General features: G+C 36.0%; 1 protein-coding gene across 1 annotated transcript in view; it reads left to right on the plus strand.

Moving 5' to 3' along the window:
- ASAP2 (ArfGAP with SH3 domain, ankyrin repeat and PH domain 2) overlaps positions 1–26754 on the plus strand; it is a gene marked incomplete at its 5' end in the record, with an annotated part of 54589 nt that overhangs the window by 18332 nt on the left and 9503 nt on the right. Inside the window, 15 exons of the mRNA XM_010291068.1 lie at positions 4498–4601; positions 4719–4788; positions 10201–10288; positions 12140–12188; positions 12298–12464; positions 13705–13838; positions 14571–14665; positions 16339–16528; positions 17000–17085; positions 17294–17409; positions 17894–17961; positions 18889–19002; positions 22595–22850; positions 25325–25486; positions 26387–26555. Of these exons, the coding sequence (XP_010289370.1) occupies positions 4498–4601; positions 4719–4788; positions 10201–10288; positions 12140–12188; positions 12298–12464; positions 13705–13838; positions 14571–14665; positions 16339–16528; positions 17000–17085; positions 17294–17409; positions 17894–17961; positions 18889–19002; positions 22595–22850; positions 25325–25486; positions 26387–26555 (1868 nt within the window). The remainder of the gene's footprint in view (positions 1–4497; positions 4602–4718; positions 4789–10200; positions 10289–12139; positions 12189–12297; positions 12465–13704; positions 13839–14570; positions 14666–16338; positions 16529–16999; positions 17086–17293; positions 17410–17893; positions 17962–18888; positions 19003–22594; positions 22851–25324; positions 25487–26386; positions 26556–26754) is intronic.

The raw sequence follows: 26754 nt of genomic DNA on the forward strand, positions 1-26754 counted from the left end.
CCACTCTCAATAAGGAGTCTTTGCTGATTGGGGTGTGTTAGCAAGCTTCCTATTTTATTTTTGTCTTTGTTCAAGAGAGATAATAGAAGCAGTTGGGTTTCATGGTTGCCGGGAATGTTGCTTCTCTATGTTTAAGAGTTTATCAGTGATACTGATATTAAATGTATATGAAAACTATGGTGAGCGCACAGCTTTTCACAGACTGAAAAATGTATTTATACGCATAAATTTATTACTTGTACTGTTTGTTGCATTTAAAAATACAAGTGCAAAAAGTGCTTTATGCTATATTCATTATTTATTAATTCTGCAAATTAAGATATAGATGCTTACCTGCAGAGCATGAGAAGTACTATAATTATTTTTAAAGATTTTTGAAAACATAATTAATCAGTGGGATGCCATACATACCATCCTGGTATAATTTACTGTACAACCTAGTAATATTATTCTTGTTGCACTGTAATTTCCTTTACTATAACTGATTTCTTTTTCCTTCCTGAAATGCATTTACATTTTGTGACCGAAGTCTAGGAGAGTAAGTGTTACTATGTTTTAATGAAAATAGTTGGCATGGTTTCCATTCAGATTTCAAGAAACTGGATTTTTCCTCTGAGCTTTTTCTGTTGGTATGAAAAGATTGGTTCTTTTTTTCCTCCTCATCTGTTTGTCCTATTACCTCCCCCTCAAAAAAAGTAATCAGATTGTTCTTGGGAAAGAAAACTGCTGTAAGGCAAATTGGTGATTTTGTCTTCGCTCTCTTTTGGGAATTAAATCCAGTTGCTTGATTTGATGTTCTTGCAAGATTTTGAAGATCTATGTATTTTTAGTTAAAATGGACGTCATGTATTAAATAATAGAACATTGACAAATATTTTTTCTGTTGTGTTAAAAAAAAAAGACACAAACACTCAATAATGAACCCTTTTTGTTGTGCCTGTATATATAGTTACCTCCTGCACAGAACTTCCTCAAGCCTGACTTGTATTGGAACTTCTTTTTGAAACATCACTGTGTGTACACCTCTGTAATTTTTAATTGTTAAACTTTTATTTTTCAAACTGTAGAGCTTCTACGAAGTTTTGGGGTCAACCTTAGAGTCATATTGCCTTCATTTCTCTCTTTTCCTGTGTCCTCTCTCAAGGTAGCCTTACTGTAGTGTTCAGATTTTCTTCTGCTTCTACATGTTTGGTAAAACCTATAAACTATTTAGGCCACTGCAAAATAGGATAAATTTTGTGTTTCTTGACAGAAATTATGGTAGGTGTGCTATAGGAGAGGCTGCCTGCATTAGGTTCTGGCAGATACATCTGTTGGAGGCTCTGTGGGGATGTAATAGATAAGGGATGGATCTCTGAAACATCCTCCTGGCAGCGATCCTGCAAATGCAAGAGAAGCTCAGGCTCTTGGAGAGCTGTAAGGGATTTTGGCAGCTTTAAGCACAGAAGTGATCTGGACAGTCTAAAATCCTGCACCATGGGAGCTGTGGAATGGCTAGCCAAAATTCACCGTGTATTAAGTTAAAGCACCTTGTATGGAAAGTTCTGTTGTGTTCAAATAGTGGGGTTGATAAATAGGTTTTTAGAACAGTAGTCACAGACCATCTTTACAGAATACTGTTTTCACATTTCTTTCATTTTTATCTGTGCTATTCAGCTTGATTTAAAAGTCAGTCGGTCTTTGTAAGACTTTGGAAGAAATCATTTCAAACCTCTTTATGGCCAGTGAAGTGTTTCACTATAAACATGCTGCAATTAAATGACTCACCTTTTTTTGTATTCCTATCTGCATTTCAAAGCTGATAAAGTGCACAAAGTTCAGTTTCTTAGGCTTGTGTACTTCAGTCTGTTCTGATCTTGTTATGTTCAAGAGATATTTAGAATGACAATACTCTGCACCTAGGTATGTCCTATATCCTGCAGTGATCTGTTTCCTCCCATAGGTAATGTACATTGTTCCCGCTCCTCCGATGAGGCCATTGGGTCTGACCCTCTTATCTGTGATTTGTGCTCCTGTTATTCGCAATATGCAAACCAGAAATAAGGGCAGATCCTTTGGGGAGCCTGCATATGGAAAAGGCATGCTGAAATTGCCCGGAAGGATGTTAATTGTGATGGTGATGTGTGGTATGGCATCCTGTCTGTTAGGAGCTAGATCAAAATCATCAACTTGCTTGTCAGAGAGCTGTGGAAAGCCATCATCTGGCAGTTATGTTGGACTCTATTGATTTGGACATGGCCTGAAACAAGGATTTAACATTGAAAATCTCCTTGTCTTGTCCCTAAGTTCTTTCCATGAACTAGTATCAAATTTTTTAAAGATACTGTTCATAGTAATGAATGTGTGGAAATACACGTCAGCTACAGCAGCTTCCTCTCCAGTTGAAATAAGGCAGGAAGCTTGTATTACTGGCTTGCCAGTTTGCCCAAACACAGCAGCTGAGTGTAAACAACAGCTGAAGGGAGGTAGCTGAAATGCAGTAGAAAATAATGCACAAAAACTAGCAGCACAATCTTAAGTAATGGGAATGGTGCTATGGGCAGGTGTTGGAGGTCATCTGAAATCTTTACATAATTGAGGATGTGGAGAACTGAAATTAATTTCCTGTAAGGCCTCTTAATCTTCTTGGGAATGGAGTTCCTTTACTGACAAATGGGAGGCAGAGATCAAGGCATCGGTAGGACAGAATAGGCAGTGGCAGATCAGATTTTCTTCAGAAGTCAGTAAATGTATGTGTGCAGCAGTTCTTAATCAGTGATGAGAATTCTTTTTAAGTGTTGTTCTGGTTTTATGTTGGGCAGCCACAGTGCTAAAACCAAATAATTCTATGTAAACAGGCTGGAGAGGAGTGATAAATAGACTGGTTTAAATCTGAAGAGATACTTTGTCAGGCACATGTAAGTAGTGGTTTTGTAGTGCCATAAAAGCCTCAGATGAATGTTGTAGCTACCTGATATGGCTTCCTAGGTCACTAGCTGGGAGACAGGGAAGGAGGCAGAGGTTGCTCCTACTGAAAAGGAGCACCAAGGAGTGCTGCAGCCTGCCTTGAGCTTGTCTCATGCTTCTCAGGACCACTGAGCTCCAGCATTGTATTCAGGATGAACCTGAAATCCTGCAGCCTGGAAGTGTGGATTCCTAAATGCACTGAACAGGGATCTAGGTGGTAGCTCTGTCCCTACCATCATATTTCGGACCTGTCATGTGTTGCCACTACTGTTGAGGAGGATCCTGAACAGCTTTGGTAGCAGAATGTGCTGCTAGAGCTTGTGAAGGAGCAGCATTCCATCTGAGCTGGCATTTTCTGGGGAAAAGCACAGTCCAAGTGTGTTCTTGGGTTTAGTTGGGCTTTTCCCCCTGCTTATATCCAGAGATGTCTTATGCTTAGGCTAATAAAGCATATGAAGCTAGCTGTAATTAGAGAGAAACTATCTTCTTAATTCATATTTTTTAGATCACTGTATATTTTATTGTGTACGCTCTGAAAACCCAGAATGATGTATCTGTGATCGTACTTCTAGTATATGAGACACACTGTCTCATCTTTTTAGCAAAAGAGATTTTTTTAATCAAATTAGTAAGTTCTTAATAGCTCTTAAGTTTTTGCTTAGAATAGCTCAGTCATTAAAGTGAGCTGCTTGCTTTGTGTTTTTTTTCCTCGCTGTACTTGTATTATCTGCCATATATAACAGAGGTGCATTACATCTGTAGAGCAAAGATGGTAGAAAAGAAAACAACAAGTATTGTAAGTACTAGTCATTGTTACTGTATGCATTGAAATGTCCCATCATGTTGCTGCTGATAATATAGCTGAACTCATCAGATTCCTCATTATCAGGTTCTGATTTTTTAACAAGTTGGACTCTTGCAGCAGTGGGTCCTGCATCTGGGTAGTTCTCAGAGCAGTGAGAGGGGTTTGGTTGATCTTCATCGCTTCCTGTCCCAGAATTCTACTTCATTCGGGACATTTTGGTTTAAATTGTTCTTGTTATGGAAATAACTTCTCAGTTTTCCTGTATGCCTCCTGTACCATGTTTCCAGGAGCTTTCTTCTGCTTTTCAGAGAATAACTTGACTCAGTTTCCACAAGGAAAACCATTTCAAATGTATGTAATTTTTTTTTATTACAATGGAAGGGTGCACTAGGAATTGCAGGTAATAATAATCTTTAGTGTTTGTACATGACAGTGTTTGCATGAGTTGGAAAGCTTGCTGCCCAATCAATTTTTGAGTTAAAACCATGTATGAAGGCCAAAAGCAAAGCTAAGTAAAAGCAAGTAAGAGGATTTTGGCAGGTACTGATAATGGCTACTTCTCAAATGTTTTTTGTGCCCTCTGAAAAAAGAAATGGATCTTGTTCTCTCTCATTGTGAAGGAAAAATGTGCTTCGTTTGGCTTGTAGGATTAGAGCAGGAAGGAAAGATTCTGAAACTCATGAACAGGGGGGATATTTTGGTTGAAAGTGTGGAATGCATTGCAAATTGCTGTTCTGTATATTCAGGATTCTCAGATTCGCCAGAGTACAGCTTACAGTTTACATCAGCCTCAGGGAAACAAGGAACATGGCACTGAACGAAATGGTAGTCTGTACAAGAAAAGTGATGGGTAAGTACTGATGTATTGTACTGGAAGAAAAAACCTAGTTCCTAAGAGCTGAAGCAATGTAACACTAAATATATTAAAAACTGAATCACTTTTTTTTTCCCCCCCACTTTATACCAGAATCAGAAAAGTGTGGCAGAAAAGGAAGTGCTCAGTTAAAAATGGTTTTCTTACAATTTCCCATGGTACAGTAAGTATTTGTTTACAGTATTTTATGTACATGGTTGCTAATACAAAAAGGCAAGCTATGCTGGTCTATATTTATAATGTGGAATTAGCTAGATTCCTGATGAAGCATTTTGAATATGATGGATTTTTTTTTTTTTAAGGCAGCCTTTCAGAAATATATCAAGATATGCACAGTATCTGAAAATACAACTGTTTTAATGCTCGTGACTGTTAATGGGGCGAAAAAGTTTTTTTAATGTCTCAGTTCATGTAAACTGTTCATATTTTACCAGACTATCTAAAAATACAAATTCTGACTTATTTTTTTTTATTTTGAAAGATGTAGTTGAGCATTAAGCCATCTTTTTAGATGTACATTAAACAACTTTTTATATTTACAAAACAAACTGAGAGAATGCTGAGTCTCTTCCTTCCCCCATATTTGCTGCTATGTGGTAATCTGTCATTAAGGTAGCTTTGCTGGGGAGTAGCTGTTGGGGAAGATCAACTCTGAAGGTAACTTCTCTCAGAATGACAAGAGACAGAGAGTTAAAAGTCCGTCTTTCTTTGCTACTAATATTTGAAACATATTAAAAAACTTCTAATATTTATACTTAAAGTTTTTAAACTTTATACTTTATTATTTTGGACCTTTTACACTGGGCTTTGAACTCAGCTGTTTTTGCTTTTCCATAACCTTTCTCTTTTTATGTTGCTTTCACAAAACTTCTAAGAAAGTTTCTTAAGGCAAAAATTAATTCAGTGACAGTATTTCCCATTCTTGGTCTAATAAACAGTCCTGTTTCTTCATCCTGTTATGCCTGTTGCTATGACTACAAGTTGACCCTGGCAGCAAAAATGAATCAATCTCTCATTTGTGCATCTAACCACAAGCTGTTGCTTTCTGAATGGACAACGAGGAGTTAAGGAGGAGTGCAAGAACAAGCCTGCAAAGTAGAGTCATTACTATGGCTTTGGAATTGTCCACCAGTTTATTGGTGTTCTCATTTGAGAGTGGATGAGTGTGTCTTTGTCAGAGAAAAGTCTGTTAGTGTTTCTATACTGGTGTCTCCATGTGCTGTAAATGCGCTTGGCATTGGACATGCTGTAGTGGTACCAGTGGGCGTATGGCTAGGGCAGCTCAGAGCGGCAGAGGCTACAGAACCCACTTGTGGAGCAGAATTTTAAAACTTTCACATGCAAGCACAGTTACTGAGTCTGTCAAGATACTGTTGTTCATCTCTCTTATAAGCTGTCTACCAGATGGTCTGACATTTTTAGAAGCAGTAAGTTTCCACTGAAATCAGTGGAGCTATAGCTGGAAATCAGTTGCTAAGGTAGATACTTAAATGTGAATTTAGATAATGTGGTTTTCACAGGTTTGGTCTTGATCTTTTTATGTTACATAATTAAAAGAGTACCTACTTGTTTTAAAATACACTCCTAAAACGTTTTTCTACTTATTTGCTCAGTTTCCCCTTAGGTATTGATGGCAATTTTGTGTAAAAAATTAATGCTTGTTTCATACAGATTGAAATGGGTAGAAGTGATTTCTGTTAAGAATTTCTGGGCCGCTCTTGAATGTCTTCTGAGACTTCTGAAGCAACAACACCGATTTCTAAGCTTTCTCAGGGTCGATGTCTCCTGGCCTCTAAATACGATGTGTCATTCTCTCTTCCCAGCTGTTCATCAAAATGAACCATCTCTCAGAAATTCAGTTGTCAGTTTTGTTTACTTTATGAAATACCAATTTCTAAATGCTTTTCCTTTAAAGATTAGATATTCTTCATGGATTTCTGTTCTTTGGTCATGTAGTCTTTTTATGAGGGACTATTTTTTCAGTTAGTTTCTAGAACAGCTATCTTCAGACAGTTGCAGATGCTGTATTCTGACAAACTTACCTGCAAAGCTCTCCTCATATGGATGGGGAGAATATGGTTGGTTCTGTCAGTCACCCAGCAGTAACACTGGATACATGTGTCTGCATTGGTGTATGTGCAGAAGTTAGACCTTTAGATGTCTAAAAGCTTCAAAGAAATTGGCATTCATAGAGCAATGTGCAAGGTAATGGTTGATGGAAAAACAGACACTGATCCTTTGTGTAATTATGCGCAAATGGAAATTTTCTGACATCGACCTGCCTGCAATTTAACACATGTGGATAAAAAGACAATGATAGAAGCAGATTGAACCATGTAAATAGTAATTCCTAAGTGGTTTCTGCTTCAAGAAGTCACAAGAGAAAAACTTACATTTGAGGAACCTCAGATTCCTCAAAATTGATTTGTGTTTAAAGAGCTTAAATGGAATCTGCTGGTTCTCTGGAAAAAAAAAAAAAGAAAAAACAAGATAATAATTATCAAGAAATCTTTTTTTGTTGTTCTTTCCTTACTGTTGGAAACTTTAATCTACTGTTACGATTAATAGGACAATCTGAATGCAAAAAGATTCAGATTTAATCTTTTGATTGTTTGCAAATCACTGTGATATCTAGAAAAAATGCATGGTGAAATCAGCCAACCAGTCTGAGTGGTTGTCTTAAGTGGACACATTTGCTCATGCCTTTTGTAAAAATTGTTGAACTCCTTGGTATTGTCTTAGAGGCATTACTTTTTGATTCTTACACTTACTGATTGTTGCCAGAACACTTAAGAAGTCAGTTTTGGTGGATGGAGGGTTACAGTTTCTCCAGGAAGGAACACGAGGTGATTCTGAAGTCTGCATGTATGGCATGAGAGGTGGCAGCACACCTTTTCAGGGCATTGGTGGGTTAACATGGATGTTCAAAAACATGTAGTCTGAAATTCAGTTGTCTAATCAGAGACTCAAGCAGGAAAATGAAACCCAGAGGTTTCAAACAAATAGTGTAATAGCAGTTATATGTTTGTTACCATTTGCTACTTCCAGTGTTTCCTAATCTTGCCAAAAGTCTGGTTCATCCTACAGCCTAGTGTGGCTAAGGAATTTACACAGCCTTGCCTCCCTTTGTCTTGTGGCTCTAACTTCTCCGCGTGACGGACGCATGTTGTCCACCAGGTAACGAGCACGTGTTGGGGAGGTGGGTGGGCAGAGGCTGTTATCCGGCCACAGGATAAAAGCATGGATGTGGTGGTTTCAGCCACATGCAAAGATGGCAGGGGTTTTTAATACCCTTATTAATGCTGACTTCAGGTTAGGGGGTCCTCAGTTAAAAGCTTTGGAATATCTTTGGATTTCAAGATCAGCACATTGGCCCAGGATGTCTTTTAGGTTGTTGCAGCCATTTCTTTGAGTTCTCAGATCCTGATACAGAGTTCTTACGCTGCATCCTCCTATCCAGAGAGATGAGTTCTGTGTACGTTGGTCCTTCAGGCCTCTCTGAAGCACGTTAGTGGACCCATTTACAGCTTCATGTTTCATAAGTTATAGAAAACTAGTTAGGTCCTGAATGCGCTTCACATCCGAAGTCCTGGGGCAAGTGGATTCTTTCTTAACCTGAATTTACTTGCATTTTTACATTCTTACAGAGTGTGTGAGAAAGTTATATATGAGTTGCCCAGTGGCTTGTTTACCAAATACTTGTACTTCCATTTTTGTTTGTTTTAGTTTGTATTTTCATTATAGGCAGCTTCTGGACATTTCTTAGACAAACAGTTACACAAAAAATGTAAACACTGGAAACTTAAGTGCTATGGATATTAAGTATATTTAAATATAACCAAGAAATTGGGCCCAAGCTGGCATTTTCAACATAGTTTCTCATATGCTTCCAGTTACAAAGAACTCTTGTTGTTGATAGGCTAAAATAATGAAAACTGTGTGTGCTTTTACTACTAAAAGGACTGTCTGGAATTTGAAAAGCTATTTACTAGGCAAAGAATACAATGTGGTTGTCAGTCAATTGTCATCTTGCTGCCTCCAAAACCTCTCTTGGGTACAATTTGTTTTACATTGCCCAGCAGGTGACCTGCAGGTTTTTTGTTTCAAAGCATGCATGACTTTGTTAAGTCTGCTGCTTCTGTTGGGCAAAGCATGAGCATGCTGTTTTCCAACGACACCATGCTCTTTTTTCTTTCCTGCTTAAAAAAATAAAAAAGTAATTGTTTCCCTTATGTTTCTCCATAGTTTTGATGTTTTACTGGTCTTCAGATACAATGATGTTGGATTTTTTTTGGCCAGCTACGTCATTTTATCAGATTGTTTCAAGGAAATCTGTACTCTGCAGATTTGTTCTCCCTTCTTTTTTGCATGAAATGTTTTCATCAATAATTTTAGAAGAGATTGAGAAGATCTAAGTTTCTTACGATTCATTGCAAGTTAATTACATTATGTGGTAGTTCAGCTTCATTTGATAACAGTTCTTACTTAGAAGATTAAATCTTATTTTAGCAACTTGATAGATTAAAATTGTTAGACCGCAACAATAAGCGTGATAATGTGTTTATGTATATTTCTATCTTTATAATAGTACTTTTCTGATGGATTAAACAAATCATTATTTTTCAGATGTTGAGAGCAGAGCCTCTCTAGTTAAATCTGCTTTCTGATTTAGGTATTCTAAAAGAAGAGTGAAACTAGTTATCTGTTGTAGCAAGTGCAAGCCATTCCTCAAGTCAAGGCTGCAAACATAATGCCTTTCTAGGTCCTACCCAGGTTTGTAGGACAGGCAGGTTAAGAGAGAGAAGAAGTTAGTGCAGAGATGCTATTTGAAAAGTCTTTGTAGCCTGTATGGACTTTATCAAAATGAAGTTTGCTTGTGCATTTTGCTTTTAGTAAAACATTGCCACTTTTTATTTAATAAGAAACTGGAATAGCTGAGAGCAGCTTGACTAGAAAATGTTTCTCATTATAGAATATATTTTGTTTCACTACATTTTTTTGGTAATGAACTATCTCAGTTTAGTTTTGCATATGTTTGTTGCAAGAGTTCTCTGTGCAAACTTCTTACTTTCCTTCAATGTGTCCTTTCACTGATTTAAAAATTGAGCATTTGTTTTTAACTGGTTGTCCAGGCTCTCTTTAAAGACATTAGCAGGAGTCAAATTATTTGATTATTGAAAACCTAGACAACTATTTTTTTTTTTAAACTGTCTAATTGTTAGAGGATTAAACTTAACCTAAAATGGATCTGTATCTTTGTTACATCCGATTCCTGCAGATAAGCGTTACTGGTAAGGTGATCAGAGTACTGATAATGAAAGTGATTTTTACCCCTCTCCCCTTTCAAAATTCTAGTGTTTATCCAGTTATCAATGAACAAAATAGCCAAATACAAGAAAATGTAGTTTACAAACCCTGATGTGGAAGAAAACATAAATCAAAACCTGGGTACCTTAAAAATTAAAGTAACAGCCATTTGTCAAGTCTTTTCACCAGTGGCACATTATCCTGTGGTTTTTGGACTGCAGGGCTCAGTATCAATATGCTAAAATGTGTATGTTTTCTCTTCAAATAGGCTAACCGACCTCCAGCAAAGCTCAATCTGTTAACCTGCCAAGTGAAAACAAACCCAGAAGAGAAAAAATGTTTTGACCTCATATCACGTAGGTTTGTTGTTTAGGTCTTTTTACTTGAAGCTAATATCAGAGAGGTTTGCGTTATTTTTGTAGTTGTGTCAATAATCCACTTAAACTTTTTGCAGTTGTAGAACACTGCCCTTTATAAAATGCCCTTCCTCTGACAATTTACCATTACACTTATTTTAGCATAATGGAACTAACTGTACCTGTTTCTTTGGACAACCACTTGTTTTTAAAGCTGTCTTTACTCCTTCATCCTATATATCATTTTGTGCTGCCTTTCAATGGAGTAACAATGATTTTGCTTTTTATATTGAAGAGACATCACTCTTTATATTGAAAATGTCATAACTGATCATCTTGGAAAGTTATGACTTTTGTACAAGATCAAAAGATGCTTTTAAACCATGACAAAACTTCTTAAAATTTAAGCATAGTGGTTGCTATGTAACTGTGAAGAAAATACTGAAAACTTTTTTAGTTTTATCTATCTCATAATAGATACAAAGGTGAGATAGAGAGTCTACATATTAAAACCACCAAAACTGAATAATTTTAGGAACTGAACGGGGTATTACGAAATTGTATAGTAGAAATGTTTCCTTTGATTTCTCACTGGGACATTTTAGTACTATATTTATGGACTAAAATATATATCTCAAATTATTTGGGGAGAAGAATATAAATCTGTTCCTCATTTGTTCCTTTATCAGAGCATAATGTTCTTTTCTATTTGTAAATACAAGATATGTTACTTATGTTAGTAGCCTAGTATGCATGTATGCAATATACAGCTTTTCCATTTCTGCACAAGCAAGTGGTCTTCCCTGTTTACTTTTGCACTTTCTTTCTTTGTTGATTACCATGTTACATTTTGCCCAGTATCAGCTTATCACAACACTATCATTTGTCCCATCATATATATATGACAAGGCATCAGCAGCCTCTTAGCCTTCTCCACGTAATTTTTTCACTTTTACTATAGAGATTAAAAACGTTGTTTTTTAAAAACTGCAAATTGCCGTATCATGGCAAGATAAAACCTCTTATTCTTTATCTAGCATTACCCTTTCTGTCCTTTCATGTATCCTCACTCTCTGAACATTTTCCATGTTTGAAACTACCTTTTAGTACCTTTTTGCCTGAATATTTTTCAAACGTTAAGAGTTTTCAGCCTAGAGTATCTTTTTGACAGTAGCTCTATCTCTGTTCTTCTCATAAACTATTCTAATTTTAACTCCAACTCAGTCAACAGTGTCATATCTCATTTGTTTCATAGACTTAAAATGTATTACGCTTTTTGTTTAATAGTACACTATGATAACAATGCTTAGAATTCCAAAAGTAGTAGTAAACTGAAATTTTTGAAACGGCTTGGGGCTTATTCTGATTGTAGTTTGGACTTTGTGTCTGGCAAATTTGTTTTGCCATTTTTGATTACTGTGATTTTTGAGAGCTCATTTTGACAATTTAAGTCTTTTTTGTATACACAGATAAACTCAAATACGGACTGTATATTTTAGTCACACACGCCACCACCCCCAGTAGAACTTTAGTCTTGTCATTACTGAGGTTATATCTAGAACATGGAAAAATTGCTATGCTCCCCTGCTGTTTGTGTGATAGAAGCACTGAAGAAAACAGTTTCTATTTAAAGAGCGGCAAGCCACCTTGTATAAACATAGGTATAAGCATAGATGAACTGTAGGTAGTATGAGTGAAACTTGCTAAATAGACTTTTTTTGCCTGTCAACACTCCAGTGATGAGTGAGACTAGAGACCTCATCAATTAATTCTAGTTTTTTCTGAGAGATTTCTGCAAAACCAGTCTTTCAATCTTTTTTTTAATCAGTATGTGAATTATTTATTGTGCAGATGACAGGACGTACCACTTTCAAGCAGAGGATGAACAGGAATGTCAAATGTGAGTTACTTTGCCAATTTTATTTCTGATACTGGTGTTCTACTGAGAAGTTACCTTGAACTTTAGAAGTGCTGAAGCGTTTAATAGTAAAATATTACTGCCATTTTAGATGGACATCTGTGCTACAAAACAGCAAAGAGGAAGCTTTAAATAATGCATTCAAAGGAGATGATAACACAGGAGAAAATAATATTGTCCAGGAACTGACAAAAGAAATTATATCTGAAGTCCAGAGGATGACTGGAAATGATGTGTGTTGTGACTGTGGAGCACAAGGTGACTCAATTAAGCATATTTCTAATTGGTAAAAATTCTGTGTCTCATGAGAATATTTAAGCTGATGTTTATGCTTTCACTTTTAGAATATGGTACCAATTTAATTGCATTACTTTAGTAAGATTGATTTGCTATATGCATATTGTTACTGGGGAGAAAAATTACTAAGAAGCTTATTTTTGTCCCATGTATTTTGCTTATTGTAACTTTTGCTTATATAAATCAATTGAACTTATTTTATTAGGCCGTATTTTATGTAAGATTTAGGTAAAACTGGACAGCAGTAAGATATTTCAAGCATTTTCCTAACACACCTCTTCTTCCCCCCCCCCCCCCCCCCTATTTTTTTTTTCTTTCTTTCTTTTTCTTTATGTTTGTCTTTGAGAGTGAGCCAGGGAATATGTCTAAGACTCTGCTCATTTGGAAAAGGTGGCATCTGCTGACTGTGGTTTGCGGTGTTGGTTTGTTGATCGATGTATTTCTACTTTAATGCTCTTCAAATTATTTTTTAAATCCTGCTGTTTCCTGTGTTCTTTTATGTTACAGAGGCACTGCAGGACTTAGGGGTTTTTTTGATCTGAAACTGTAGCTGAAAACATAAAATCTGAAGATGTATGCACTTTATAAATCAATAGTAACTTCCAGCAATAGATAGTGTATGAAATTATGAAGAGTCAATCCTGCTGTCTTTAATGAAGAAGATTCAAACCTTTATCAAATAAATTAATTTCTAAGCTGTCTAAATCTTCAGAAATTAATTATTTGTCTGAAAGATGAGGGAATGTTACAGCAAGAAGGCAAAATACCAGGTGAAAAGACAAGCAAGAGTAACGAAAGGAGAGGGATGAGCCTTAGTGTCTTTGAAATAGTGGAGTGGGAATCCATTGTAGTGTGGTGTTGTATGTATACTTAGGAATCATTGATGCTTCACTTAGTTTAAAGTTTCACTTGAAATAAAAAAAAACAACCTGTAGGCATTGTTATTTCAGTCTGAACTGCACCTATACCCCCAGTTCAGAATGTGACACCTTTATATTGGTGATGGAAAAATGCAGTTCCTGAAAGCCCTGTGGAGAATGACAAACTGGACTGTTTGAGCAGCTCCCTTGGAGGGCAATGTCCTTTACTAAAAAAAAAGTGGGAATCTTATGTTACAGAATTTCATTTCTGTATACTACATTTTCTAGAATGAAGTAACTACCTGAATAAATTTTAATTCTATGGGTGCTTTCTGTTTCAGATCCCACCTGGCTTTCAACAAATTTGGGAATTCTGACTTGCATTGAATGCTCAGGAATCCATAGAGAACTTGGTGTTCACTATTCCAGAATGCAATCACTTACATTAGATGTGCTGGGAACATCTGAACTTTTGGTAATCAACTTGCTTTTATTAACTTAAAAATAGTACTATAAAATACTTCCAACATAAGTATATTTTGTCACTTTAACGATGTATTCTAATCTTGCAAGTTGCCTCTGGATAAACATAAATTAAGAAAGCTTAATTCTTCAAGTTTAAGGGAACTTCCTGGAACATAGTGTCTTACTGTAAATTTTGGCTAGTCTCAGAATTCAAATTAGCAGAGGCTTCATATTTTTTGTATTTCCATGTCTTTTTACCCGTGGTTGCTTTTTAAAAGAACACAGCTGTTTGACATATAAATGTGCCTCACAGATTAAAAATTGAAGGACTTCACAAATACTTATCCCATTAATTATTTAGCATTATTCTAGAAGACAACTTTAATCCTCAAAGGAAGAAAATGTATTCAGCTTTGCTGCACAAAGAAGTTACCACATATCAGCTGCTCTGTGACAGTTTATATGTTTGTTTTTACCCAGCACAAAGTATTTTGTATTTATTGTATGAACTGGTGTCTTGATGGATTATTCTGCAGTTACTTGTTCGTGCATTAAATCCCAGCTGAAAGCTGACATGCAAAAAGGTACCTAATCTTTTTGTGATCGCTGACATAGTAGCAAAACTAGGAATCAGAAGCAAAAAATCCCAACTCCCGTTTTCCCTTGTCCTCCCGCTGGTATGTGTGTGGTCAATAACTGAACAAGTTTATTAAGTGAGCTGTGTTTTTTTTTTTTTTAACAGCTTGCAAAGAATATTGGGAATGCTGGGTTTAATGAGATTATGGAATTCTGTCTGCCGATTGATGAGATGGTCAAACCTAATCCAAGCAGTGATATGTAAGTAAAGAGCCACTACTTCTGAAAAAGGCAGGCATTTAATTTAATATTGCTAATGGGTTGTGCCATTATGGTTTGCACCAGCAGACTATGGAAGATATATAATGTCTTATATATAGTCTTATAGTCAAGGAGTAAACATTTTTTCTGATGTTTTGCATGTCTTTTTTATTGAACTTTATCTAATTGTACCTCCCCTAATAGTAAGGATTATCTTACCACTCTCTGAATCATGATTTGTGGGCAGAAACAAATTAAAAATGACTTGTTGGGAATTTTAAAGACACAAGGGTAGTGTTTAAAAACAAAACTATTAATTTTGTCCTATTTAAACACAAAATAGAAATTGGAATAAGGTGCAATTTTACTTGAAAGTTACTGAACACTAGTGTTTAGAAACTACATCTAGGACTTAAGTCCGTAACTATGTGGAATAAAGACAGAACATTTAAGTGAATTCTTCGAAGACAGTGAACTGTGGTGGCAGAGACACAGCAAGGACAGCTGCCTACTTGGCTGGATACTACTCCATCATAAAAGAGCTAGTAAATGATGCAGAAAAAAACGCAGAAGAATTGGCTTTGGATTAAGCTGATTTTACATTATCTGGACTTTCATCATTCTGACAGAACCAATGTTAAACCATGCAGTTTAAATAATTTTGACTACCACTATCAATAATAATACAGAATGTTAATAATTAAAATTACTAATAATTTTACTGAATGCTAAATCAATAGCATAAGAAGACTTCTAGAAATTTATATTTAAAAAAATAATTTAGGTTGATACATCTACATATCAAGTTTGGGCCTTTTTTAATGAAATGAGGATCTGAAGACAGACACTTTTTAGAAACTATGAAGGAATACTGTCGTATGCTTTAGGAGCAAGAGCTATCCATTGATTCTGTTTATTATTTGGGGTTTTTTTCTTTTGCCCATTATATAGTATTTAGGTGATAAAGTATGGCTTTGTTAGATGTCTTCTGTGCAATGTTGTGTACATCCCAAGAGCTGGTAAGGACATAGGCCTTTGGGAGGCATGCAAGCTCCTGTCTTGCTGTGGTGGGAAGAGGGGTTGTTATTTGTTAGTTGTGTATCAACAGCAAAAGTGATAACACGTGTTCAAGTGTACTAAGTTTTCACCTCAGTTTAGAGGCAGAACTTAAAAACTCCACTATATCCTCCCTGCTACAGTTGTGATGAAGAGGTGCTTTACAGAACATACTCACTGCTATGAATACAGATCCAAGGCCTGGATAGTCTGTGCAGACCTATAAGACCGATTTTTGTATCCCATGCCTTTCTAACATGTATAGGAGTACAAGTCAGGTAAACATAAACCTGCAAGGCTGCTGTTAGCAAACCAGAATTATAAAGCTTTGATATATCTGCCGTACATAGAGCTGTGTAATCTTGCTCTCAACTTCACACCAGAGTTCAGAGGGGAAATTTATGGTCTTTGATATTTGATTTACCTACTGTAGCTACATTTCATACTGGAAATACAAGACTGCATGTCTTACATGCATATCTAAGAAGAAAAATTATCATAATGAGTGAGAAATAGTCTTTCCCAGATTTTATTTCAAATGACTTGCATGTTTTTATGGAAATTCTACTATGTATCTTCTGCTAAAAGTTACAGAAGTAAATTATATTCAATTTCAGGAATGCAAGAAAAGATTATATTACTGCCAAGTATATTGAGAGAAAATATGCAAGAAAAAAGCATGCTGACAATGCAGCTAAATTGCATGCTCTTTGTGAAGCAGTCAAATCAAGAGACATTCTTGGATTAGTCCAAGTATATGCTGATGGTGTGGATCTCACAGAAAAAATTCCACTGGCCAATGGCCATGTAAGTGTTGTAAATTTTATTAGCCAAATTGTTATAAGTGCAATGTGCTTTCATTAATTAGAAAGGACTTTTTTTTTCTTATTTGAAAACAACATTTTGAAACACTGTTCTGAACACTTGTCCTTTTAATGATGTAATTTAACAATAACAAAAGAAGATATTAAATAGTTTAACATTGTTTCCAAATATCATATTTTAAAAGTATTAAAACATTAACCATTAAATAATTTCATTCTCATCTATTAGTTTTCTATTTTCTAAACCATCATCTATTTGTTTTCAACCGATTTGTTTTTTCCTTTAGAGGAATTAAGGGGAAGCAATAAAAGTCTTCACAAGAGATGTTTTAATGGTTACATGTCTGAATATTTTGAAATTAAATGTTTTAATTGATCTAATCTATGCCTTAATAAAATTTCTGCTTCTCTGTAGATCAGAAGAAACAAATGTGTTCTTTTATTTTATTCTTAGGAGCAAGATGAAACAGCACTTCACCTTGCTGTTAGGTCAGTTGATCGAACATCCCTTCATATAGTTGACTTCTTAGTGCAGAACAGGTAGTGTATGGAAAACCATTAAAACGTTATTGATACTGCTTTTATTTCAAGTAATACAAATAATAAAGGAAAACAAATACTAAAGCTAATTCTGGTATTTGCAAATGTAATTTTATTCTTTGAAAATCTTGTAATGAGAGAGGTTTATTAACATAGGGTAGGAAACTAAGTTTAATCAGCTTTCTTCTTCTTTCTTGTACTCCAATAGTGGCAATCTAGATAAGCAAACATGTAAAGGTAGCACAGCCCTACATTACTGCTGTCTGACGGACAACGTTGAGTGCCTCAAACTGCTGCTGAGAGGGAAGGCATCTATTGAAATAGGTAAAAGGGTAATGTGTACTTCAATTTCATATTTGTCACTGCTTCAGATAAGAAACAGTGAAGGTGGAATAAGTGCATTTTCTCCTCAATTGTTTATCATAATTCTGTGAATATAATCTTCACTATAGAAAAATCAATATTCACGGTTTATTTCAAGTTTAAAATGGACTTATACGTTACACTTGGTTTTTAAACAAATTTAGATAAGTAAGTACCAAGATTTTTAACTGATATCTTGTTGCCTACTTATATACTGCCATTTGATGGCTATCATTCTATATATATGGCATGCTGAGTTGCTCCTGCTTGTCATATTCAGAGGGTTGGTATGAGTTGGGCCTACATTTGAAGGAAAGATAGGAATTATAGAGTGTGTTTGGTCTAGTGCTTCGCTATGTACCTGAAGGTTTGCCTTTGTCTTTAGTAATGGACGTGTTAATACTGACACCTATCATCATAACTTTCTTTTCCTGCTGTAATATAGCTAATGAATCAGGAGAGACGCCACTTGATATAGCTAAACGTTTAAAACATACTCACTGTGAAGAGTTGGTAAGTGTTAGATCTTTCTGTGTGTTTGTACATTTATAAGCAGAAACATGTCTGAATATTTAAGTTTACAGTTGAATATGCAACAAATATATTCCAGATGGAATAGGTTTATGCTTAGGAATAGTTGTATGCTTATATCAAATTTTAGGCCTTTAAGAAGAAAATTATAATTTAGATGTTTTGGAAATGCTAAACTTCTTGGGGCTGGGGGATGATTCTGTTTGAGCTACTGGTCCCATATCCGCAAGTGTCTGACATCTCATTGAAATGTAATCACTTAAGCACTTTTATGGGTGAAGACCATGGGTGAAGGCCATTTTCTTGTTGCCCAGAGAAGTTGTGGATGCCTCATCATTGGAAGTGCTTAATGTCAGTTTGGATGGGACATTTAGCAACCTGATCTAGTTGGAAGATGTCCTTGCCCATGGCAGGGGGCATGGACTAAATGGTCTTTGAAGGTCCTTTCCAACCCAAACCATTCTGTGACTCTATGAAGAGAAACCGGCTACCATCACTCCTTCTAATAAGCAAGAAAAATGGATTAGTGGGGTGAAGGCTTCTTGATAAGTGAGTCTGGTTCAAAAAAACTGCCATTGCAGTTAATTTCTTTGATTTGCGATTTCTCAAAGCAAATAGGATGTGGTGCTTTTTGTCAGAAAATGGGGAGTGGACTTGCAATGGTTAACGAAAAGCCTAGTTGCTTTTGATTTATTTGTGTTGTGTTTGGTTACAGACCTTAATTCTTTAAACCTACCCCAGTGCAGTAACTTTCTAGATTAGTGAAATCTGTTTTTAAAATAAAAGTAATATTTGTACTGAGAAACCAAGGTTCCTTCTACATGGGGGTGTTGTTTGGTTTTAAATATGCTGTTTTAAAATAAGTGCTGCACATAACATAGGTGTCAACAGTAATCTTTTTTTCCTTAGCTTACTCAAGCACTGTCCGGAAGATTTAATTCTCATGTTCATGTAGAATATGAATGGCGGCTGCTCCATGAAGATCTGGATGAAAGTGATGATGATGTGGATGAAAAGCTGCAGGTTTGCATCAACATCTTATTATTTTCCTCTACACATCTCTCTGTAAGCATGATGTTCATAGTGATTTAAATAATACTATTTTTACTATAGGTATGAAGATACTATGAAATAAAGTTCTGTGATAAACATAGTAGCTTAAATTGTAGTTCCTTAAATTATAGTTTGTCTCCTTTTTCCTCTTTAATATAAGGTATAAAACATATGGCCATGTGGTGATGATCAAATTATGATAGCCAGATGTGCCAGTTTGTTTCAATGCCTCAGGAATATTTAGATCTTCTGATCATGAAGCAGAACTAACATGAGATAGGATAATTGCCGTTACAGAGAGAGGCACCTTATAGTATTTCCTCATGTTTGTGAAACAGCTCCAGCCGATGGTTTTAATTTTCGAACAGTTTATGCATTGGCTTGTCTTCAGTGGAACTAAACTTGTGCATTAAATAAGTCACGTCCATTAATAGCAGGGTAGGGTCTTAATTCTGAATCTTCATGTTAAAATATTTTTGGTTTTCTTCCTTTTCATACCTGAAGCTTCTGGTGGTGGTGTGGTGCTGTTGGGTCCAGAATCACAGAATGTTTGAGGTTGGAAGGAACCTCTGGAGGTCATCTGGTCCAACATCCCTGCTAAAACAGGGTCACCTGGATCCATTTGGCCAGGACCATGTCCATATGGCTTTTGAATATCTCCAAGGATGGTCATATTACAAGTATTACGAAGTATTCTAGTAGCATAGGAAACTTCATTGCATTTTCAACATGTAATTTCCCAATTTGGGGACCAAATTCAAAAAGATTTTAAGCACCTAAACATACAGACAGAGAACAAACTGTTCTGATATCTGAACAATGCTTTAAAATGTCTTGGATTTCTAGGGGACAAGTAACTTCAAATGACATATAGGCTCCTAAATATTAATGACATTCTGACACTTTCATAATTTGAAGTATTCCATATAAGTATTGAACACATATTTTTGTACTTTTTGCGTGTGCAGTGTTATAATTGCTTATGCCTTTTCTGCTTCCTTTATAAAGTGCAAGGAGTATACAATAGGCTTTATGTCAGTTAATTTCCAGATGTTAGCACAACCTTTTTTTCTTTTGAAAATAGCTAACAAAAACCCCTTTCTCCTATGGATAATGAAATTTGACTTTTTTCTCTTTACAAGTACTACATTTTAGTACTTCTCTTGCGAAATCTCCTATCTCAGCTAGAGCATGAATTGCTAATACTTAATTAATAACATACAACCAAATCTTGTGTTTGCGTTTTGCTTTGTTTTCAGAAATAGTAAAACCTGACAGTCATAGGTTCATTTTCTTTGTCTTCACAGAAATGAAGATTTTTAAAACGCTAGGTCATCACACTGTTGAATTGGTGTAGTGTTTTGGAAACTAATTTTGACATTATTAAGTTTCTTGTGTTGCAAAATACCATTTTTGCAAGATCTTGTCTGCATTGCTACCTTCTGAGAATTTTCTTAAGATTTTTCTTGAGAATTTTGATATCTGTGCAAGAATCTGGAATCTGTGAGCTGCTAAATCCAGTTCTTCTGAGTGAGCTTTCATATTATATCCCAGTATTTATGTATTCCCGTATCTTGTATCACCACCCAGATAATCACAGCAGTAATGACGACCTTTTTGATAAAGCAGCTTGAAACTTTCTGTTATGTTTGAGAGATTTCATTTTTTTCCTGCTGTAAAACCTTTTGGATACTTTGCAACTAGATATCTAGCAAATCCCTTTCAGGGACACTCTAGATTTGTTTTTTTTTTTTTGATCTGTGTTTTCCCTCACTTCCTTCATTGTTGCTAGTTGCCTTCGGCAGTGGAGTGTTCTCTTTTTGGCTAGTCCCTGAACTCCACCTCACATAGGAAGTTATCTGCTACTCAGCAATGAGGCTTGAAGTAATGAAACTGCTACTTCACTGCCCACTATTAATAGGCTTATACTACAGGGACTTTTGAAAGGAGATTAAGGACTATTAATCACAGACTAGTGTCTGTGACTACATTGAATGCACTGGTGAGTACTGCTGTTGCTTAGGATCACATCAGAGTTCCGTTTATAGTTGTCAAGCTGTTGGACTTGTCTCTCTTTTTGGTAAAGCAGTTGAATAGATTTTGTACTTTTTGTCAGAAAAGGTCTTGTCTGAAATTGAAGTTCTTTTAGTCCAGAATTTTTCATATAAAAGAGAGTCTAACCTAAAAGAAGGCTAAGACAACCCTCCTGGTTTCTGCTGCTGTTCCACACCCTGGCTGCCTGGTCCTACCTCATCTTTTGCCTCCATTCTGGCACACATTTGTCCCTGTATTGAGCTGTTTCTGTTTGGTAAACCAGTGAAAAGCTGAATCAACAAAACAAAACTGGTTTAGAAAGCAGAGCCAAGTGTGGGCTGAAAAAAATAGCAGAACCAGGACAGTGCAGAGATCAGGGAATGGAGGGTGTCAGCTGGTCAGGAGTCAGGCTACTAAGCCAAAGTAAAGGCAGGGATTAATGTGTCTGGCTGTCACATACATCATTCTGATAAATCTTTGAACTATAATGCTGTGCTATAACATGACTAAAGGCCCTATGTGATCAATCCAGAGTAAGCATTGAATATATTCAGAGGAAAATCAATTGCTTATTTGTGATACTGTTGGTGTAAATCTTTATTCTGCCTAAATGCTATTACTATAAATGGTTATTTTAGTTTCATACAGACAGTACATCAGTGACATGTTTATGTGACACTAGTTCTAAAGGCATGTTTATGCTCTCTGAGCTATGGATTGTTACAAACCATTCCTGTACTAGCCACATGAATTTATAACTCCAGCTATTTTAATTATCATTTGATAACAATAATTACTCTGCTTGCTGTTGAAACAGGAAAAATAATGCTGGAGTGTGCACAGCAAGCAGATGACTTACTGTAAATCTCAAAGAGAACTAATTAGATGTTATTTGCTAATGTGCATGGGATGAGCAATGTTCCATACCAGCTGCCAATTGAAGTAATCTCCCGAACTTGTCCAGCGATATTAGTAAGCTAAAAAGAGTTCATGAGAAGTTTTGGCTCCTAGTTTGTTGTAGGCTGAGCTGCAGGTAGAATACTTAGATGCAGTTGTGTCCTGGTGTCGAGATCATGATGATCTATTTGGGATCTAAGGCAGCTGAGGTCCAGGTGAGGCTTAGGGTCTTCTAGTCATTTGTTTACTTTTGAAAGTATTGTCTGTTTTTTTGGTGCAGGGAAACTTTACTTGATCCAGTCTGAATATGTATATTGAGTATCTATAGGAGTATAGTGCTGTATATATAAGGATAGAGTATTTTCCTATAGAAGTATACTACAGGAGAAAATGAGAAAATTATAATTGTTTTGAAATGCAATTCACATTTAATGCTTTTTTTGTTAATGTGCACAGTTACTTTGTCTTGAAGAGGGTGGAATGTAGGTTTTAGATTATATATTAAAAGCAACAAATATGCATTTTAGAAGCCATTTTTTCTTTCTAGAAACTAATAAATTTCTATCAACTAATAAATAAAATGAGTACAACTAATGTGGTGTCAGTGAGTACTTTTGTTATTGTGTTTAAGCAACCCAGTCCCAATCGGAGAGAGGACAGGCCTGTCAGCTTCTATCAACTTGGATCAAACCAGCTTCAGCCTAATGTAGCATCCCTGGCAAGAGATGCAGCGAACATTGCTAAGGATAAGCAAAGAGGATTTATGCCAAGTATATTACAGAATGAAACATATGGAGCAATACTCAGTGGCAGTCCACCTCCCATTCAGCCTGCAGTACCTGTTACAAGTAGTGCACCTCCTCTACCTCCAAGGAATATTGGCAAAGGTACTAACACCAGAAAATATTATTGTAAGTTAAAGGAATGAGATCATAACATTTTTTTAATTATTACATTTTTAGGTTTTCTTTTACAGTTATTTTGCACAGGTAAGTATTGGAACAGTTTATTGATTACTTCATTTTGTATACTTGAAGTGAATCTGTACAACCTGTTCTGAGTTGGAATTTTAGTATACCTGCAAGAAAGTACACAATAGTGTTTGGAGGGGAAAAAAAATGCCTAGGTAACCTCAATAGAGTTAAACACTGTATTAAAAGGAGGGCTGCTGTCAGTTCAGCAATTTTTTTTTTTTTTTTAATATTCCATCTTTTCATATTTCTGTTTCTTGAAGATGTCATTGTCAGAGTTCAATTTAAACATACAATTTCAGTGGGAAGATTGTTTAAGGCCTGGGAGAATGGAGAGTATATGCAGAACATGAGAGATTTTAACCTTGCAAAGTCTTCTTTTATGAAGTATATGCTTCAAGGTTGTTGAAATAAAAGTTTAAGTGTCATGATATGGAGAACTGGGTGATTTTAGAGAACTGGTAGCTGACTGAAAATGTAACTGCCAATTACTGGTTATACCCTGATCAGCAGAACTATGTAAAATGTATGTCTCATCCTGGTTCAGAAGGGTTGTGTGCTTGCAAAACGTACCATTAAAGCTGATGCTGTGAACTTTATTCTTACCTTCAGATATAATCTGTTTGGATCATACTAAAGAAGCGTAGAGAAATCTGTATAGGTCCTCTTTGTACAGTACATGTTTGGTGTGTTTCGTTGTTTTAATACCTTTATTAATCCAGCAACTTTCATGGATGCTAAATTTATGTAAAGTTCAATTCAAGAAAAATGACTGTGTAAACACATGATTCTATGGTGCTGTAATTCGGAGTCCATAGGAGGAGATATGAGCAGGGAATGTTCTCAGCATACGTGAGTGGCTTCTGCTTTTGGGAGCACTGTGCAAAGGTCAGAATGCAGGACTCCATACACCAGTGATTGCATCTGAGATGGCAAATTGAACATCTGTGTAATATGAAAAGTCAGTTATTGGTCTCACAGGAATGGCTGCAGCATGAAAGCTGGATTAAATTAGGTTATTTTGACAGCAGAAAAACTGAGCATGATAGAACAGCATGGTATCGGATTACTTAAAATGGGTAGCATGAGACTGGGGGAAGTTTAGCAGCATATAAAACTTAACCAAGGTGGCATTCCTTTCATCTAACATTTTTGCATGAAGTCTAAGCTTAATATCTAGACACCTTTTTTACTTGATGGAAAAGAATGTATCCCCCACTAAACAGGAAAATTCACCCAAGGAGCTTGCATAGTCTGTTTAACTGTTAGATTCTAGGTCTAAATTAGTAATACAATTGGATAGTTCAAAAAAGACTATTTTACCCTTTGATATTATTTTAATTATGGACAACCATACTATTTTACCCACTGTTTGCCCTTGATAAAATGACACAGTGTCATTTTAATTTTATTCCCAACCCCAGACTTCTTGGCACTGGTGTGGTACAACTCAGGTCAAGAAAGCATGCTGCCTGGCTTAGATTATTAGCTCATATTCTTTACTCTAGCAATGTATTAGCCTATTATTTTATATTCTTAGTTAAAAGCTATAATAGTTTCATCGATCTTAGCTTCTTGTTGATTACTGATGTTGTTGATGTTATGCTTATGGTATATTATTACTCCTTTATCCTCTTAGCTTTAGGCTGTTCTCCAAGTCTTCTGAGCCTTTTATGCTTTTCCCTGCAACCTAATATTTATTCATACCTTACTCTGTTTCATCTTTTCCTAATATGATGCTCATATGCTGCCTAGGGGGAAGTGGCATGATATATGCAAAATATTGGCTTTATGAAGAAAACGTGTAGTGTGTTTTTATGAAATGGGGAGGCAGCTCTTCAGCCTAAGAATGGAATCATTTAGGAGGCCCCGAAGAAGTCATACTTTGTAACTGTTTTATGACTTGTTATTATAACTTCTTGCTTGAGTGAAATTCAGAATTACAGTTTTATGTCAATTCTAAGTCAAAACAGATGTTTCACTTTGAGTCAGCAATGTCTGCTAATGCTCATGCGAGAGTAAGGTCCTTTTCTTGCAGTACTCGAGAAGATTAGTGCTATCAGTCAGAGATTAAAGAAGGTAGCAAGACTTGCCTTCTGTCTTTTGTTGAAAAATTTCTGCTTTTTCAAGTGTTGACATATTTTAAAGTAATGACTGGAGACAAATTTTAGTTAGCTAAAGTGCTAGTAAGACTTCACCGAGAAACTTCTATGTAATTTTTTTGCACCAGACTCTGATTTCTGCTCTGGCATTCCAGCAGGATGGCAGTGGTTCCTATTGCTGAATATAGTGGTCTAGCTGCACCATTTTTAAAAGCACAGGTGTGAGTATTGACACTTTGTGCTTAGCGTAAACAATAATAATAATACAGTATTTTCCTCTCTTTTTAGTTCAGCCTTCAGTTCTTGGCAGTGGTATTCAGACAATTTCTTCATCTAATGCAATATGGAAGACAAATTCTTTAGGAGTGGAAAGTATAAGCAGGCAGAGGTCTTCATCAGATCCACCAGCTATTCATCCCCCTGTGCCGCCATTGCGTGTAACATCTACAAGTATGTTTCCACTTTCCCCTGTTTTCCCTTCTGCTGTATCTAATCATAGTTGGCTTATTTTTCCATTTCCACAACTCATACTTCCTCTTTTGATGACTGTAGCTTTGGCCTATTGTTCCCATCCAGTAACTTTGTATGAACTGTCTTCTCTGATGGTGCAGTGAGGACTGTATGGTGTAGTGCAGGGTCAACAGGAAATACTATCTATTACTAGAGCTAAAGAGCTCTTCACTTTTATAATATCGTTTTCAATGCTGCATTTCTCACTAGCTGTAAAGATGAGTGTTACATGTAGGCCCGGGCTATGTCTCCACTTTGTGCGTGATTCTTGCAGACCATAGGAATGCAAAAAGATGTTTTAGTGCATTGCCAACTGCTGTTGTGGTGGTTTCAGGAATTCAACAGAAATTTTAATTAATTGCTAAACCTAATGTGAAGTTAGTTACAAGTTAATCATAACAGGATTTTAAGAAAAGACGTTCCTCTAAATAAAATTTCTCAGATACCATTCACTCAGTTCTTTTCCATAAAACACAAACTGAAGGCCTTGATAGAGCAAACAAGATTAGCATTTTATTAAATACATTCTGATCTACTATTTCAAGAATATGACTGACTTCTCTAAGAATTTTCTTTGCTTGTACTTTAATGCTTTAATGAACTGAAGACTTGTGAGCTCTCTGACCTTGACTAGGTGAAACAAATGTAAACCTTTTTCCAAACAAGTCCTCCTTCCAGTGGAAGGATTGCTTTCTGTTTAAGTTGTTGATTACATGTAGTAAAGCATTTTTCTTGAATGGAGGTAACTCCTGTAACAGGAAAACCTGTGGATGAGAACCCGGGAAACAAACCGGTAAATATAAATTTAATTCCATTTCACTGTCTAACTTTCTTCTATAGATGTGCTTTCTCCAGCACCACCGCCTCCAGTGGCAAAGACAGCCAGCATTATAGAAGCTTTGAACCAGCAATCTAAACAACAACCAGCTCCTCCACAAACTAAGCCAACCCCACCACCACTGCCCCCACAACCTCCTAGTAGAATCTCTCAAAGAAAGCCTATTCCTGGGTAACTGATGTCATTTTAGTATTTAATATACCTCATAATTATTAGTAATTTGACTGAAACATGACTTATAACATGCAAGTCATCTATAAAGCATGCATACTTTTGCCAATGATGTTTTCTAGAGTATGTGAATGAACAGAAGGCAGACACTAAGGAAGCAGATTATAAGGATTCCTACAGTAAAAACAAGACAGCCTAG

This window comes from Phaethon lepturus, unplaced genomic scaffold (genome assembly GCF_000687285.1).
Source record: "Phaethon lepturus isolate BGI_N335 unplaced genomic scaffold, ASM68728v1 scaffold2300, whole genome shotgun sequence".
Lineage (NCBI taxonomy): Eukaryota > Metazoa > Chordata > Aves > Phaethontiformes > Phaethontidae > Phaethon > Phaethon lepturus.